At 38.9% G+C, this 14,908-nt stretch overlaps 6 protein-coding genes across 6 annotated transcripts; 2 read left to right on the forward strand and 4 right to left on the reverse strand.

Annotated features, from left to right (window-relative positions):
- Positions 1-1,587: 1,587 nt before the first annotated feature.
- On the reverse strand, positions 1,588-2,112 carry SS1G_11545 (hypothetical protein; the record flags this gene model as incomplete). Its single annotated transcript, XM_001587502.1, has 2 exons — positions 1,588-2,019; positions 2,080-2,112. 2 exons carry the CDS (start codon positions 2,110-2,112, stop codon positions 1,588-1,590), a joined length of 465 nt encoding a protein of 154 aa, XP_001587552.1.
- Positions 2,113-3,893: 1,781 nt separating this feature from the next.
- On the reverse strand, positions 3,894-4,553 carry SS1G_11546 (predicted protein; the record flags this gene model as incomplete). The annotated part of the gene is made up of 2 exons (XM_001587503.1): positions 3,894-4,009; positions 4,307-4,553. 2 exons carry the CDS (start codon positions 4,551-4,553, stop codon positions 3,894-3,896), a joined length of 363 nt encoding a protein of 120 aa, XP_001587553.1.
- A 1,647-nt stretch (positions 4,554-6,200) lies between these two features.
- SS1G_11547 (predicted protein) lies at positions 6,201-7,361 on the reverse strand (the record flags this gene model as incomplete). The annotated part of the gene is made up of 4 exons (XM_001587504.1): positions 6,201-6,225; positions 6,514-6,532; positions 6,636-6,747; positions 7,341-7,361. The coding sequence occupies 4 exons, from the start codon at positions 7,359-7,361 to the stop codon at positions 6,201-6,203; spliced, it is 177 nt and encodes a 58-aa protein (XP_001587554.1).
- An 879-nt stretch (positions 7,362-8,240) lies between these two features.
- On the forward strand, positions 8,241-10,139 carry SS1G_11548 (hypothetical protein; the record flags this gene model as incomplete). Its single annotated transcript, XM_001587505.1, has 1 exon — positions 8,241-10,139. One exon carries the CDS (start codon positions 8,241-8,243, stop codon positions 10,137-10,139), a length of 1,899 nt encoding a protein of 632 aa, XP_001587555.1.
- A 2,268-nt stretch (positions 10,140-12,407) lies between these two features.
- Positions 12,408-12,851, forward strand: SS1G_11549 (predicted protein; the record flags this gene model as incomplete). Its single annotated transcript, XM_001587506.1, has 2 exons — positions 12,408-12,457; positions 12,695-12,851. The coding sequence occupies 2 exons, from the start codon at positions 12,408-12,410 to the stop codon at positions 12,849-12,851; spliced, it is 207 nt and encodes a 68-aa protein (XP_001587556.1).
- Positions 12,852-14,338: 1,487 nt separating this feature from the next.
- On the reverse strand, positions 14,339-14,734 carry SS1G_11550 (hypothetical protein; the record flags this gene model as incomplete). The annotated part of the gene is made up of 2 exons (XM_001587507.1): positions 14,339-14,502; positions 14,704-14,734. 2 exons carry the CDS (start codon positions 14,732-14,734, stop codon positions 14,339-14,341), a joined length of 195 nt encoding a protein of 64 aa, XP_001587557.1.
- Between the last annotated feature and the right edge of the window lie 174 nt (positions 14,735-14,908).

Genomic DNA, 14,908 nt, shown 5'->3' on the forward strand with positions numbered 1-14,908 from the left:
TCCGATGGATTGTTGATCCTTTCTGATATACTCAAGTTGTTATATCGATCTTTAGCACCTTGTCCAATACCGTCAAGGTCGAAGGCTGATTCTGTGCACAATCTTAACGTGATTCTTAAAGTGCTACAAGTGTTTGAGAACAAGACCTTCAGATCGACAAACAAGATGAGTACAGGATAGCTTTTGGAATTTTGGGATATCTTTTAAATGACTATCCATATAATTCATCATTTTATAAGGAGTAGCATAAGTCTGTGTCCGATACTCATAAGTACTTCGATCGTCTCCAACACATATAATATATTAGGTTCTCTTACAAAGAAGAGGAAAAGGATTTTCGTACAAAAGTTGCTTCTCAAAGAACTCCGAAGATGCTCTATTCGAATGGTTGCTATACTTAATTGCTTTTCCTTGTCAGCAGGAAAGTGCTACCATTAAATCAATAGCATAGATCCAACGCTTCACAACCTCATCTTTACTTATGTTTCTCTCAAGATTACATAGCACTTCTTGAACTCGAATTCGTTCTAGAAATTGGTGACAAACAATAGGTTCAACATATTTGTTCATAAGGATCTTCTTTAGTTGCCGTTCCAATTCTTCATCATAGATGCAATCGAAGTAATCTCGTCGGAACTCTATCTTGATTGCCCGATCATATTGTTTCTGTAAAGAATCAATCTGCCGATGGAGTTGTTTACATTATTTGCGGATCTGAGGTAGAGCTCGGCTGTAGTACCCAAATTGCTTCTTGTATTCTTCGCATTCTCTTGTAAGCTCCATTATCTCTGGATCGGGGGGAAATGCTTTCAGAATTTCTTCAGGCACATCGACCAAAGCACACAGATCACAAGTGAGACTTATATATGTAAATGCACAAAGGAATCCGATATTTGTTGGTTAATCTAACATTGTATCTTAAACGATGAACCAGACCTTTTCATTGATATAAGACCCACAAAAGATTCCTGTCTGGGGGTTATACTTTATCATCTGATCACATACAACAGTTGTGGCAGCCCCTACATAACATCAGCAAAAATATAAAGTATTTTCACAATTCTCTTACCATCTACAGCATTCCCAGTACCTCGACGGAAACAATAGCTAGTCAATTTCTGTACAAATCCGGCAGCCCAGCCAAAATGATCGAGGTAATAAGCGAAGGTTGAATAACAAAGCGCTTTGTATTTTGATATTGATAAACCATCAAATATCTATACTGTCTGCTGGAAAATGGGTACCTTGAGCTTTTCTGGCTTCCAATGTATTAGAACCACTTTTGTAGGATCTTATAGATTGTTTGTAAAAAATGATTCCATATAAGTAAATCCATCTACTTTGATTGCGTTATCCCTAATAGTAATGGCTAAAATATAGCTAATAGAACAAAGTATTGGCAAAACTTCTTTGTGGAAAAGGAAAATAGTTCTGCAAACATTATATTCGTTAACAAGACCAAAATACACAAGGCAAAAACATACGGAAAGTATACAATTTGGGTTTTCTATCAGCTCCCTTGTAGTAAACAAGAGTAATCTCTATTCCGAGAAGATTGTATTCGCTAGAGATAGGATTTCGAATGATTCAAAGATAGATATCTTCGTAGCAAAGTGCTTTGTATTCTCGTATAAGAATATCCTCGTGATCCTTGTTATTGTAATCGGAGTTCTTTGGATCGATCCAAGGCTCTGGATTCTCATATGTAGGATCATTATCTTTCGATCCATTCAGGCTCTCGCATCCATTATCCCAATTATCATCTTCATATGTTTGATCGCGATCGGTAGCAACCTTCCCCTTGGCTATATGAACCAGCTCGGTAGATCGACAACCAATATAGATCAAAAGAAGCATGATTATTACAAATGCCAAATGTTGGTCTTCGATCGGAAATATGGATATGTCCCGGGCCCAGTGATAAATAAGAAGGAGGATAAGATCATCTGCTCCCAGCACTAGCTTAACTGTTTTTTCTCGTCTCAAGCTGAATTCTTCCGTCAAGGTAGTAGTAAGATACTATAATGATATAATCAGGAATCTGTATCGAACAAGCAACAACAAAGTATATTATCATACCTTAAAAGCTTTTTTCGTATCATTTGTATCCATGTACTGTCCATTGATTCGATTGTAGAGCTGCTTGAACTGAAGCAGATATTGATGTGTAGAGTTGAATGTGCACACCCTCTAATTCTCACAGATATATCGGAGGAACATCATAATAGTCCCTTAATCGCATTTTCGAAAAGCTGCCCGCCAATATTGTTCGTCTCTGAATTCGCAGAATCTGATATTATATATTAGCTTCGTAGAGCGAAAATCGAGGTAGGCGATTGTTTCTTTACCTTTTCCACTTGCAGCATATGCCAGTGATGTTCTCCTTCGTCGCGTCTGCATCTTTCGATGCAAGAGGACCAGATCCATTCAGCTTTTGAATATTGATTTCATAGTCCTTTAATGTAAGCTTGGGTTTTTTGGTCTGTTGCTGAAGTTTGTTACGCCGTGTAACGAAATTCTGAAGATTTAGATTCTCTGAAGCGATATCACAAAGGCGGCGTTTTCTAGAAGTATTGGCTATAGTCGTTGGCTTCGGTGCTAGGAGAAAGAGGATAAATTAGAAAAGGGTTGAATGAGAATGAAGTATCACGAAGTGTATTGGTTTGAATGAGATGTTGAAGAGAGAAATAGGAAGGCCACGATTTAAATAAAATCAATACAACCGTATGACTGTATCTTCCCACAGCCATTTTGGCTCCCTCTTAATTAGAATGTTGATGCTGAGAATAGGAAACGGAAAATGGTTGATGGATGAGTACCATGATTTTGGTGGGGTGGAGGTTTGCACTGATGCATGTGAACGATGCCGTTAGTGCGTGCTGAAGGTGCGTAAAACAACGACGGAGCCCGCCGAATGCAGCGGCCAAAACACCTCGAACTTGCTTTATTGTATAAAAGATAAAGATTCTTTTGTAATTACTTCTAAGACAATTGATAAATATATAACTATAAGATATCTTTATTCATTTATTTTTTTATTCAATTAAATATCATATCCCAAAACTGGAATTTCTATTGCTGGATATGGTATATAGCCAGAATGATTTATAATTCCTTTTTCTTCTAATCTTACATCGATCTCAGTAAGTCTATTATCCTCCAAATCAACAACGTAACTGGATGGGATTCAACTATGCCTGCAAATATGAGCTCAAATACCGACAAAAGATGATTTAAGCTTTGGGTAACAAACATTATATCTTCAAAACTTATAGCTTCGGATTTGGTAAGAATATTATGCTTGAGTTCTAGTATATTGTTAGAAGGGTATGGTTGTACGCCACGGTCTGCAAGAAATAAGTATGTGATGTAATTACGTGCCCTATTCCACGTACAATGTTCCGTTGGATATAGCATTGGTACGATTCTGGGATTATATGACTATGCTGAGATCTTTGGATGTCAGGCTTAGTAGCTAGGTGATTATTATTACATCTAACGCTGAATTCGAGGTGGTATTTGATCGCTGAAAAGTTTCCAATTCACACACCCAGATCATCTGCCTAGATGAAACAAGCTAAAGATTCGAAGCTAGCATAATCACCAAAAGTTCCAGAACATTCCAACATCTGAGAACCACCCGAAAAATCAGAAATGAAAGTGTTCATGCTAGCCAACCCAGATTCAAAACATTCAAAAGCTAATCAAATGTCTGATATCAGCGGAGATGGCGGTTGCTCTACTAGAGCATCAGGATATCATAAAATAAGCAAACAAACTCACGGCGCCACAAACGCACGCACATCCAACAACAAAAAGAAGCAATAATAAAACCAACAACGGCAACGGACCGAAAACTTTCCGCTGGGAACCACACAACCCCTTTTTACCCCTCATCTCCAAACCAATTCAGTTTCATCACTACTTGCATGTCCCGTAAGAACAAGACAAGAAGCTCCAAATATATCAAAACTCGAGCCGCACATCAGATCGTTTGGAAAGAACAAAACTTTTTGTTTTCAGTAATTAAATGATTGTGTTCTCTAACTCTATGAGAGAAGTTTCAGTGTGGGTGTACGAGAACAGTGAAAGAAGAAGTACAGAAGTCATCCTACATGTTCTCTTTGCATGTCTTGGAACACGTGCCACGGCATCCGACGCCAAAATAATTAAACTTCTTTGATGCATTTGTTGCATTGCAGGTAAGGAATTTATACTGTGCATGCATGTCACGCACGTTTTTCGGTTCCCTCTTTTTTTTGGATGCTTATTTCATCTCAAGCCGGAAGGACTGTAGCGCACGTACCCTTCTTATTGTCGACTTTTAAAATGCTTAGGTAGGTATTTGGAAGTAACCTTTCGAGTTGAAGCTTCTTGAAAGAAGCCGTGGAATTGTAGGTATGAGCAGAAGGAAGAAGTTGTGCGTTGTGATTGGAGGTTATTTGAAGGAGAGGTGTCAGGTTGTGTAAGCGCCGAAGGACAATAGAGTGAGGTTTGTTAACCGCAAAGATTGGTTGGTTTGAACACCACATACGCATGGTGATTGGCGACATGTGGAAAAGGAAATAATGAGCCCATTCTCAAATGAGTGTGATGGAGAGATCTGTAGTTCTTGACCTGCAATTTGAGTTGTTGATATACTATACAAAGTATGATTTATCCCTCGTCAAGCTTTAAAGACCAGGCGGGAACTACGATCGGATGGCTTTCTCGGGAAGATTTGCGAGATAGAGTTTCTAGATGGCAAAAGAGGCGAGGGAGTAAGGTGGATGACATGTGACACAGGCGGTTTGATAACAAGGGGAATTCTGCTAAAGTGGAGATACGGTGAAGATAAAGTTTGGAATCTTGACAGCAGTGGTGGGGACATTATTGAGAACGGACGTTTGATGATGGATGGATTTAAGGGCCAACAATATTCCGAATGAGATCTTTCCAAAGTAGAGTATCATTCTGTTTGAAATGAAGATCCAAAAGACCGGGATTGTGGAGATGTTGTGATGTATGTAGATGTATGTAGATGTAGCTAGATGTAGCTTCGAGGCAACTCAAGTATACCTACCTACCTATCTATGTATCAAAGTTATGCTATATCAAAAAATGGGATTTCTTGGCTGATTAAGGTTAAGTATATCCTTTAATAAAGAATTGGAGACGAAAGTACTCTCCCCAGCCACGTTTGTCGCCAATATCCAATGTTCCATATTCCATATCCAATATCTGGATTTTCTGTAGCTTTTGAAGGAATATTCGGAGTAGGTAATCTTCGGTGTCGGAATTTGATTTGAAACACGTTCTGTTCTCGTGATGGATGGATGATTTCACATCTTTCTCTTTTTATAGAAGCGGTGTAAGCAAATCATGATGATGGAGGGTATTGATAATGATGTTTGGAACTTTGGATTAATCACATGTGGTCGGTTGTTATTTATAATTACTTATTATTTCAAGATTGAGGTTATGCGTTGTCCCAATAAAATGATTTCTGGTTGGTATACAAATACAATGTCTTGGCTTATCTTCCTAGTAAGCATAGGTAACTCTTTCTATCCTATCCTCCATCGTCATATCCTCGATCCTCATATTCTCATGTCCTCATATATAATCCAGCTTCCATCTAATATGGAAAGATGATTCTAGATATAAAAGTGTAAAAGTATAAAAAGTACCTACTTATCTACAGCATCTCGAATATTTCATTGTCTCAACATCAAGGGGAAGAGCGGGATTGTTTAATCTGTACCTACATAGGAATCAGGTAGATACATTTTGCCATATGCAGAGAAATCCCATTGCAGAATCATCCATCATCCACCAAATATATCTTTGCTGCGTAGTCTAGTATCGCCACCAAATCTGTTGCAGCTTAGTAAAAGAGATGATCCGTCTTCTTGCAGAACTTCGCCCCTCTTCTCCCCGAACTTATCAAGGCTCATCTAATAAAATATATAATACTCGGTACGGAGCACCGGGGAGTATATTATCATTTATTACTGTATGTGTACATGATGATAATTCTAGCTTTAGAATCAGCCGCTGTGTTCACTACGGAGTACCTACTCACTCATCACCCCTTGATAGTTCCAAATCTGCTCCCGTACCGTACCGTAGCCTTTGCCTTAGCCTTAGCTAGTGAGTACATAGGACCTCTTTCAGCCATAGCCATAGCAATAGTCTAGCCAGAATGAAAGAAGAGGATCTCATTCTTGAATATCGACGGATTGACTTGGTTGAGCCGATCAAGCAAAGAATTAGCAGAATTAGCAGAATTAGCAAAATACCAAGAGCCAAGAACTTCTCTGGTGTACAAGAAACGAAGCCACCAAAAAACAATCCGAACGTTCAATGCACAAGTGGTTCCATACATAATCAATCTTATTACAACAGCTGTAGAGATTCTAACTACGACAACTCCAAGACAATCCGATATAACGAATTCCTCAACCTCCTCACCACCAGGCAAAACAACACCATTCACAGCAATTGATATACATTGATCCCATACATACATACCTCACTGCCTTTACCTTTTCTGTTTCATGGATATTGAATGGTAAAGCATATAGAAAAGGATTATTATTAGTATTACTATTATGATTATTCTAACCAGCACAATACAATCAATCAATACATACCTTCATACCTCTGACCCATTTTGGTTTTGACTTTGTTTCTTCTTCCAAGTACTCGGTCATCATTCAAACATTCAGCCTTCTTTCCAAACTTCCTCTTACCGTTCGTCTCGGACTTAGCCTCATGAATGGTTAGCATGGTATCGCATAGTGTCGTTTTATATCATCATATCAGCTCCATCTCCATCTGCATCTGTTAGAGCGCGCCTACCTCGCAATTTCGTCCAAACCCACAATTATAACCCGGCCAAAGACCCGTCCATCATAATAATAAGTTTGAAGAGAGGAACCCCCATCATCAACTGTAATCAAAGCACGGTCGTTTTCGTTATAAAGCAATCAATCAATTTAATCAATCAGTCAATCAATCAATCAATCAATAATAATTCGAGTAAAGCAAAAAGTAAATTGATTTGCTACAAGGAATCCATTCTACCTACCTTGCAGGTTTATTCCTGTGTACGGCCGTCTTATCCAAGGAAAACCTCCCAAGAGACAATAATTCCTCAAGGGCCAAAAAGGCAAAAAGGCAAGGGGACCGAAGCAATCCAGAAATTCCCTTCTTTACTACTTGGACCTATTACTCTACTACTCTACGTTTCTAGTAGGTATAGGTATTCATTCACGACTAATTACTTCTCTTCTTCCACATCCTCCTCAACTCTCTTTCGACGACGGACTTAACAACACAATCTGGCGGTACAGTACGACAACACCAAGCTTGACCATTCTTCCAATCCATCATCCATCACTGTTTTGGAGAGAATTGAACAATAATTCTCCAGCTTATCAAGCAATTTGATGTTGGATTAGAATTTAAGTTCTTATTATCAAAAGAAAATAAATATATAAAAAAAGGGGGGAAGAAAAAAAGAGGTTCAATTTCAAAATTATATACAGCGCCCTCGGATTTCTCAGCTACTAGTCTGTCTAGTAGTCAAGCAGAGCGCTTGGATTAGTTAAAATAGACCCGCGACAACGGCCACCAATCTCTCTTTCCTTCTCCTGCTTTCTCATACTCGACCATCTCGATTCGATTCATAACCCAGTTAGCTACCTACCCATTCACAACAAACCACGCACACGAAAGGGAAAATCTTCCATTACACACACACACGCACGCACACACACACACATACGCATCTTCTCATCGCTCATCACTCACTCATCAACTTCATCACTCATCACCCATCGCCCATCAAGAGTAATTCGAGTCGAGTCTCTTGGTCATTTTCAATTCTATACGTAACACATTTTTCCGACGCTTGTACAATACTTTGGATTATCAATGACGATTCAGTGATTACTGTCTCACTTCTGGCTCGCGACATCTTCTTCCCTTTAAGATTTCAGCTTATAGTCCAACTTCACACCATTCATCCATTATACATCAACAAAGAGTCCAAACATTCTCGAATACTTGCATTCGAAAATCCGCAAGTATCCTACTATCACTCAGCTACCCCATCAATCCATCAAACTATATCGTGGTATTACGGTAACATCTTAAATATAATCCCATCTTGTGGCAGGATCGCCTCCGAAATACTTTGATCGAAAGATAATCCCTTTTTTTCCATCAACCGCCGTCTGCGGATCAACTGCAATATGAGAGAAGTCAATTTCAGTATTCCAAATGTCAATAAGGCTTCGGTCGGTATCACGACAGCTTTGTACGATCGTCGAGCCCTTGATTGTACTTCAACACTACCTTTGATCAATTCGCTCAATCATCTTGCCTATCTCACCACTTCATCCGCCAGAATTAGAGATATCCTTACGGTCGATGGTGGTGTCGAAAGATTGGTCTGCCTTCTTAAGGCTGGGAGAAGCAAAGATATGATGGACATGTGGAAATGGAATCTGGCATTCCAATGCGTTGTCAATATTGGTGTACGAGGCTCCGAAAATGTTCGAACCAGGGTCGTCGAAGCGGATATGGTTCCAGTTATCGCAACAATTCTTGATAATTACATCAAAGTGGTTGACAGATGCAGAGAGAAAGCCGAAGAAGCTAAACAGAAAGCTTTGCTTGAACATAGACATCAGACCGGGCGATCAGGAGACCATCGAAGTACACACAAGGGACCTTCATTCGGCAATCGAGCATCGCGATTTGAATCCGAGTTTCGAGCATCAAGACGTCAACCACCTCCACCTTCTATCGATATCCCCTCTAATTTCTCGGGTGCTCCATTGACAGCTGGTTCAGATGCCATGGATATTACACCAACTGGGCCTCAATTCGCTCTTACATCTCCTCCGGAGCGAACCACATTCTCCGCCCACAGACATCATCATAGAAACCAAGATGCGAGGCAGCACTTCTTGTCACCACGCCATAATATCCAACCACTTGCGACTGCAGTTCCTTCTATGGATGCAGCTGATGGATTTAACATCAGACCTGTTAGAGATGTTGACCGTTTACCATCAATGGTACCAGGATTTCAAGGCGGCCTAACATCTCAACCCGAATCTCCAACAACTCCTCTACCTGCACAAATTCGGTCTCCTACTGTTCGAACCACATCAATGTCCGTCGGTACACCTAGATCACGGAGACGTCCATCCATTAGGCATCAAGCTTCGACTGCTGCCGATACAGAAGACATGAACGCTGATAGCATGGCTTCTGATGAATCTGGTGAACCAGATATCACCGGTGTAAGCACAGCAGAAATTCAATCTACAAATGTCAACATTCAGGATGTTAACATGGATGAGAACGATTCTATGCTCACAGCCGTCGAAACACCACTTGGCCTTACCACTCCCACTGTTTCCGAAGCACAGGATGCCGGAACATTCAACATCACCCACCGATCTGCCATTGATGGCAGCATGATTAATGACGCTACAACCCCAACTGGGCCCACAATCGGCCTCTCACCAGCTCAACCCGCAACCGTTAATACACCTCCTACCATGCTTCCTACGACAATCCCTAGATATTTCTTAGATAGACCAACGCCACCACAAGGACAAGTTTTGGCTGCTATGCCAAGAGATGAAGATGTCTTGATGTCTCTTCAACTTTTAGCATACGTTTCCAAATACTGCAACTTGAGATCTTACTTTCAACAATCTCATCTCGTTCCAAAACTTAAGATCGGCTCCGAACTTCACCTACTCGACGTTGAGGAGAATGCCTCCTCTAATGCTAATCCCTCAACCGCATGCTCCTCTCACTCTCACGATGACGAAGAAGAATATTTACTTCCAGACGATTTCAATATTTTCCCATTGGTTGAAAAGTTTACAGTCAGACATCATAGTCAAGATATGCAATACTGGGCAGGAGTTGTTATGAGGAATTTATGCCGAAAGGATGATGCTCGAGGAGGCATCAGACAATGCGCATATTATCAATGCGGGAAGTGGGAAGAATATACCAGGCAATTCGCAAAATGCAGAAGATGTAGAAGAACAAAATACTGCAGCAAAGAATGTCAAAAGAGTGCATGGGTATTTCATCGACATTGGTGTGTTCAAGCATCTCAATGATCATACCACTCACCAAAATTAGCGGATTTTTTTTTCGTAGCTATCAGCTATAAATTAACAGAAGAGGGAGCCCAATTCTATAATGTCTTTATGACACCAGCGAACTCAATCGAGGTTTCTTATGTCAAATCATATCAGCAACATCAGCATATTCCATGGCGTTTCTAATACCATAGGTGGTTTCAATATGATACCTCTGCAGCATGCAAATTCGAAATCAAGATGATTGATTTTCGTCGACAATTTTTTTCATTTTACGCTTGTTTATCACATCCTCCAATAAGATTATCTCGATTCGATTCGCAAGCGGCATAAAAATATGAATATGATAGCATACGATTCGAATGATGAACGAATGGAGCACGAATTTCTTTTGTTATACCTTTTCTGGCATACCTTTTCTTTTTCTTGAGAACTCGACTTACCTCTGAAACCTTTTCATACAACCAGCCAAAAATGGTGGAAAGGCTTGGATGATATGTTATGATTAAATTCATTTCATCACCACCTCTTTGATTAACCTTACGCCACATTTCTATCAATACCTCTTCCATCCTCGATCTAATCTTCTCTTGGGAAAGCTTCAATCGACTTGACTTTAATATTTTTCATTTGGATCTTCATGTGTGATGGGATAGGGAGTTGGACGACTTTGATTACGTCTTTGGGGATCTCTTGAGTGGATGGCAGGGAGCGTTGATGGTTTTGAAGGAATGATTGGGATCGATGCATATGTTGGGGCGAAAGTGAGAGGTGCAGTGGAGTTTTTCTTTTTTTTAAGCATCTTTTACATGGTGCGCAAGAGATATCACATTGGATGGGGGGTTGAATGAGATAAGACGGGAAGAAAAAAGAGTGAATGGGGTTGAAGGTTGGAAATTGGTTGAAGGTTTGAAATGGGATGATAGGGATAGGATGGGATGGAGATAGAGGTGAAGGAAGGGATGAAGGGGTGGAAAGGAAAAGAAAGGACGGAAAAGAAAGGGAAAGGGAAAGGGAAAGGGAGAATGAATACCATACCATATATCGCATAATGCTTTTTTGGCAGGCGTGTAGGCAGAAGATGAAAATGGATACCAGATTAAGTTTATGAAGCGAATAATCAATCATAATGATTGTAAAAAGATATGTGACGATTTATTTAATAGTGAATGTGTATATGAAAGGATGAGTGTATGATAGTATAAGAGATGGGACTCGGATGGGATGAGATGAGATGAGGTGTTTGAGTTGTATAAATACGGAGATGTTATAGTGAATAGGGACGGGGATAGGGATGGAGAGGGATGAAGTATAAGAAATAAGATGGGCGGATATAAGTAGGAATGGATTATTAGTGAGAAGATGAGAAGTATTAAGTGTTAAATAATAAAGAGAGAGCCTTTTTTTGGTAATTGTAAGTGAAGGGGTAGGGGGGCGGAGTAGAGTAAAATAAAATAAAAAGAATATAAATGTAACGATACTGTACTGGAGGCAGCGGCTGCCTGAGGTTTCATCTGGTTGGTAGTTGTAGGTTAAGGCTTTTTCATGTTACCAGGTTTGCCGTCTAGATCACGTGGAAGTGCTCTAGGCTCTCGAGGTGGTTTATAACTAGGCGTCAAGCAGGGACTTCATGTAACGATACTGTACTAAAGGCAGCGGCTGCCTAAGGTTCGTCGGTTGGTAGTTATAGGTTAAGGCTTTATCACTGGTATTCACTTGAAAGTGAATTCGTTACTAGATCAAATAGAATGTAGGTAAACTAATTGATAACTAAGTTGAGCACGAAGCTCCTGGGGCTCCTTATCACGTGATTTCTGATGGTGCGTGCATACACGATCTTCAGGTGACCAAGATCACATACTAATTCGATGAAATCTAATTGTGTTTGCACAAGGCCTAAGCTCTCCTAATTAATCAGTTTGCTACCATCGTAACACCATCAATCCTAATGGTGAATCGTGACACTATCTCTCTAAAAGAGGATACCAAAGAATAATCGAAAGTCCTAGATTTAATCGAAATATTTCGTGAATATCTTGAAAAAGGGAAAACTTATAAAAGCCTCAAATATCATCATTTCACAAATCTCCTATCTAGAAAATGCTATTAAACGGATCGAAAAGCAAGCCAACCATCTTTCAAACCTTCCTAATCATATAATCCCCTCTACAATAAACACCCTTGGAACCAAAGCCAACTACATCATTATCATCAAAACCTCAGGAGTATAGAACCTAATTACAAAGGGAAAACCTACAAAACAGAAAACTATAGAACAAAAGGAAGATGTTGGTACGAGAAGGATACGGAAGACGTAGCACCCACGGATTACGTAGGTCCTGTATATCTAATTGTATTCTGTCTAAAGAGCTAGCTACATATTGAAAGTAGTAAGTCTTATATAGACTTACTAAAAGAGCTAGTCTCTTTCGCGTTCGCTTAGTTCTTTATTACAGTAGTAATTAAATTGAAGTCATTCACTTCGTTCACACAGAAGAAGCCCTAAACAAACGACTAATCCTCATCAAACCCCTTATTTATCAATTATACTCTTTTATACTATTAAATACAAGGAATAAAGTCAACGAAGCCTTCAAGAAAGCAGGAATCAATGGATTAATCATCTCAGTTATCATTACTACAAGAAGCGGCAATTTTATACCAATCATTAACAACCCTTTCAATATACAATTCCTGATGGAAAAGAAGGAAATCTGGGATTGTCTATAATGGTGAGCTCCTAGGAGTTACTAAAGCGATCGAATACGCAAATTCAATAGCCCAACCAGGAAACAAGTTCAAGATATACTCAGATAATCAAGCAGGATTATTCCGATTGAAAACCCCCTCCGATTTACCTGGTCAATCATGCCAAATCAAAGCTATAAAAGCTGCGGAAGCTATTCAAAATAAAGGAGCCGAAATCTCTCTCAATTGGGTCCTCAAATATATATCTGTACAAGGAAATAAACTAGCTGATTTTCTTGTAAAAGAGGCGATTAAAATACCATCCTCATCTTACAAAACCAATTATACCTTTATTAGAATGAATATAAAAAGAATGAAATCCGAGAACTGGATAACCATCCTTAACATTAACAATTTTCATCAACTATCATCAACATATTCAAGAAATTACCCTTGGAAGATCAGCTCAAAAATCAAAATTCCAGGAAACATCAAAAGAAGCACAATCTATATTCTGTTCCAACTCAAAATTGGATACGGATACTTCAAATCTTATTTGAAACGATTCGGAATCTCCTCTAATGATAATTATAAATATGAAGGAAAGGAATCTCTTGATTATTTTCTGCTCAATTGTTCTATATACAAAACAACAAAGAAAACCCTCAAAGATAACTGTGTGAACGAAGTGAATGACTTCAATTTAATTACTACTGTAATAAAGAACTAAGCGAACGCGAAAGAGACTAGCTCTTTTAGTAAGTCTATATAAGACTTACTACTTTCAATATGTAGCTAGCTCTTTAGACAGAATACAATTAGACATACAGGACCTACGTAATCCGTGGGTGCTACGTCTTCCGTATCCTTCTCGTACCAACACCATCCAATACTAATATTCGATATTTGCCCTTTCTTCGTTGACTAGTACGCTTATCGAAGTACTTTAATCATTCTAAACCTATCTCATTATTCGTCCATCTATTAGAAATAGGTTTAATAACCCAATCTGCCGGAAAATCACTCTTTATATACCAATTAGAAAAATGATATTGTCCTTGCACCACTAAAAATGGTGGTATAGTTTCACCCTCTCCATTACCATATATAATCGCTGTAGCCTACTCTCGATTGCCTAATTGTATTGCCTTGCTTCTGCCACTTCGTTCAACACTAATTACAATCATTCCGGAGCATATTATACCCATTATAAAGCCTATTTCATCAAAGTTATAGAAATCGCAATCCTGAATCCCATATTTTGCCTGTATATTCGATACCAATCGAAACCACTCTCTAATAAGCTCTAGATCTTCGCAAAGAGCTTTTTGAAAGTTATAAATATAATTAAAACGCATCTTTAGTTCTGAATATCGTTTTACAAAGCGATGAGCCCAGAGCTTTCCAACCTTTTTTGCACCCTGTGTTTCGAGCATATAATTCGCCATATCTTCCACACTATTTAATTTAGGGGCAAATCCTCTATCGTCCATATCAATAATGTATTGAATAAGTACCTCCTCTTCTAATTAAATCAAATTATGACTTTTTGGTCGACTTTCAGCCATATTACTACAACCTTGAATTCTGTCGAATAATGTAGATCGAGGCACACTATAGTAATTAGCAGCCTTTCGAATCGTCGATCTTTTGTTTGATTCAATAGCCTCAATAGCCAGGATTATTCGTGCTTCTTTTGAATGAATTTCCATTAATAACTATTGAATAAATGCGTTTGTAAAGTTATTAATAGATGAAAATAGTGGTTTTTGATGTAAAAAAATACTTCAAAAGGGGGGGTAGTCCAAAAATAGAATACTAGACTTAACTTAAGAGTATTTCATCGTCTATAATCTGGATACAGTCAGGGGATGTTCCTTCTATTACATCTTACTTGAAAGGATCAGCTTCAGGTATTTCCTCATAACGAAGTTTATCAAAATAATGAAATGCAGAATCCAACGACTAGGTTATCGGACAATTAATACCAAATACAATTGAAAGCTATGCAGCCAAAGAATAGATTTTAATCAACGTCTTCAATACAGAGCTCTATTCACAAAAAGACGTCCTTCCTCGAGGGCGGCCTGGTACCACGT

The sequence above is a fragment of the Sclerotinia sclerotiorum genome, genomic scaffold, assembly GCF_000146945.2.
Source record: "Sclerotinia sclerotiorum 1980 UF-70 scaffold_18 genomic scaffold, whole genome shotgun sequence".
Lineage (NCBI taxonomy): Eukaryota > Fungi > Ascomycota > Leotiomycetes > Helotiales > Sclerotiniaceae > Sclerotinia > Sclerotinia sclerotiorum.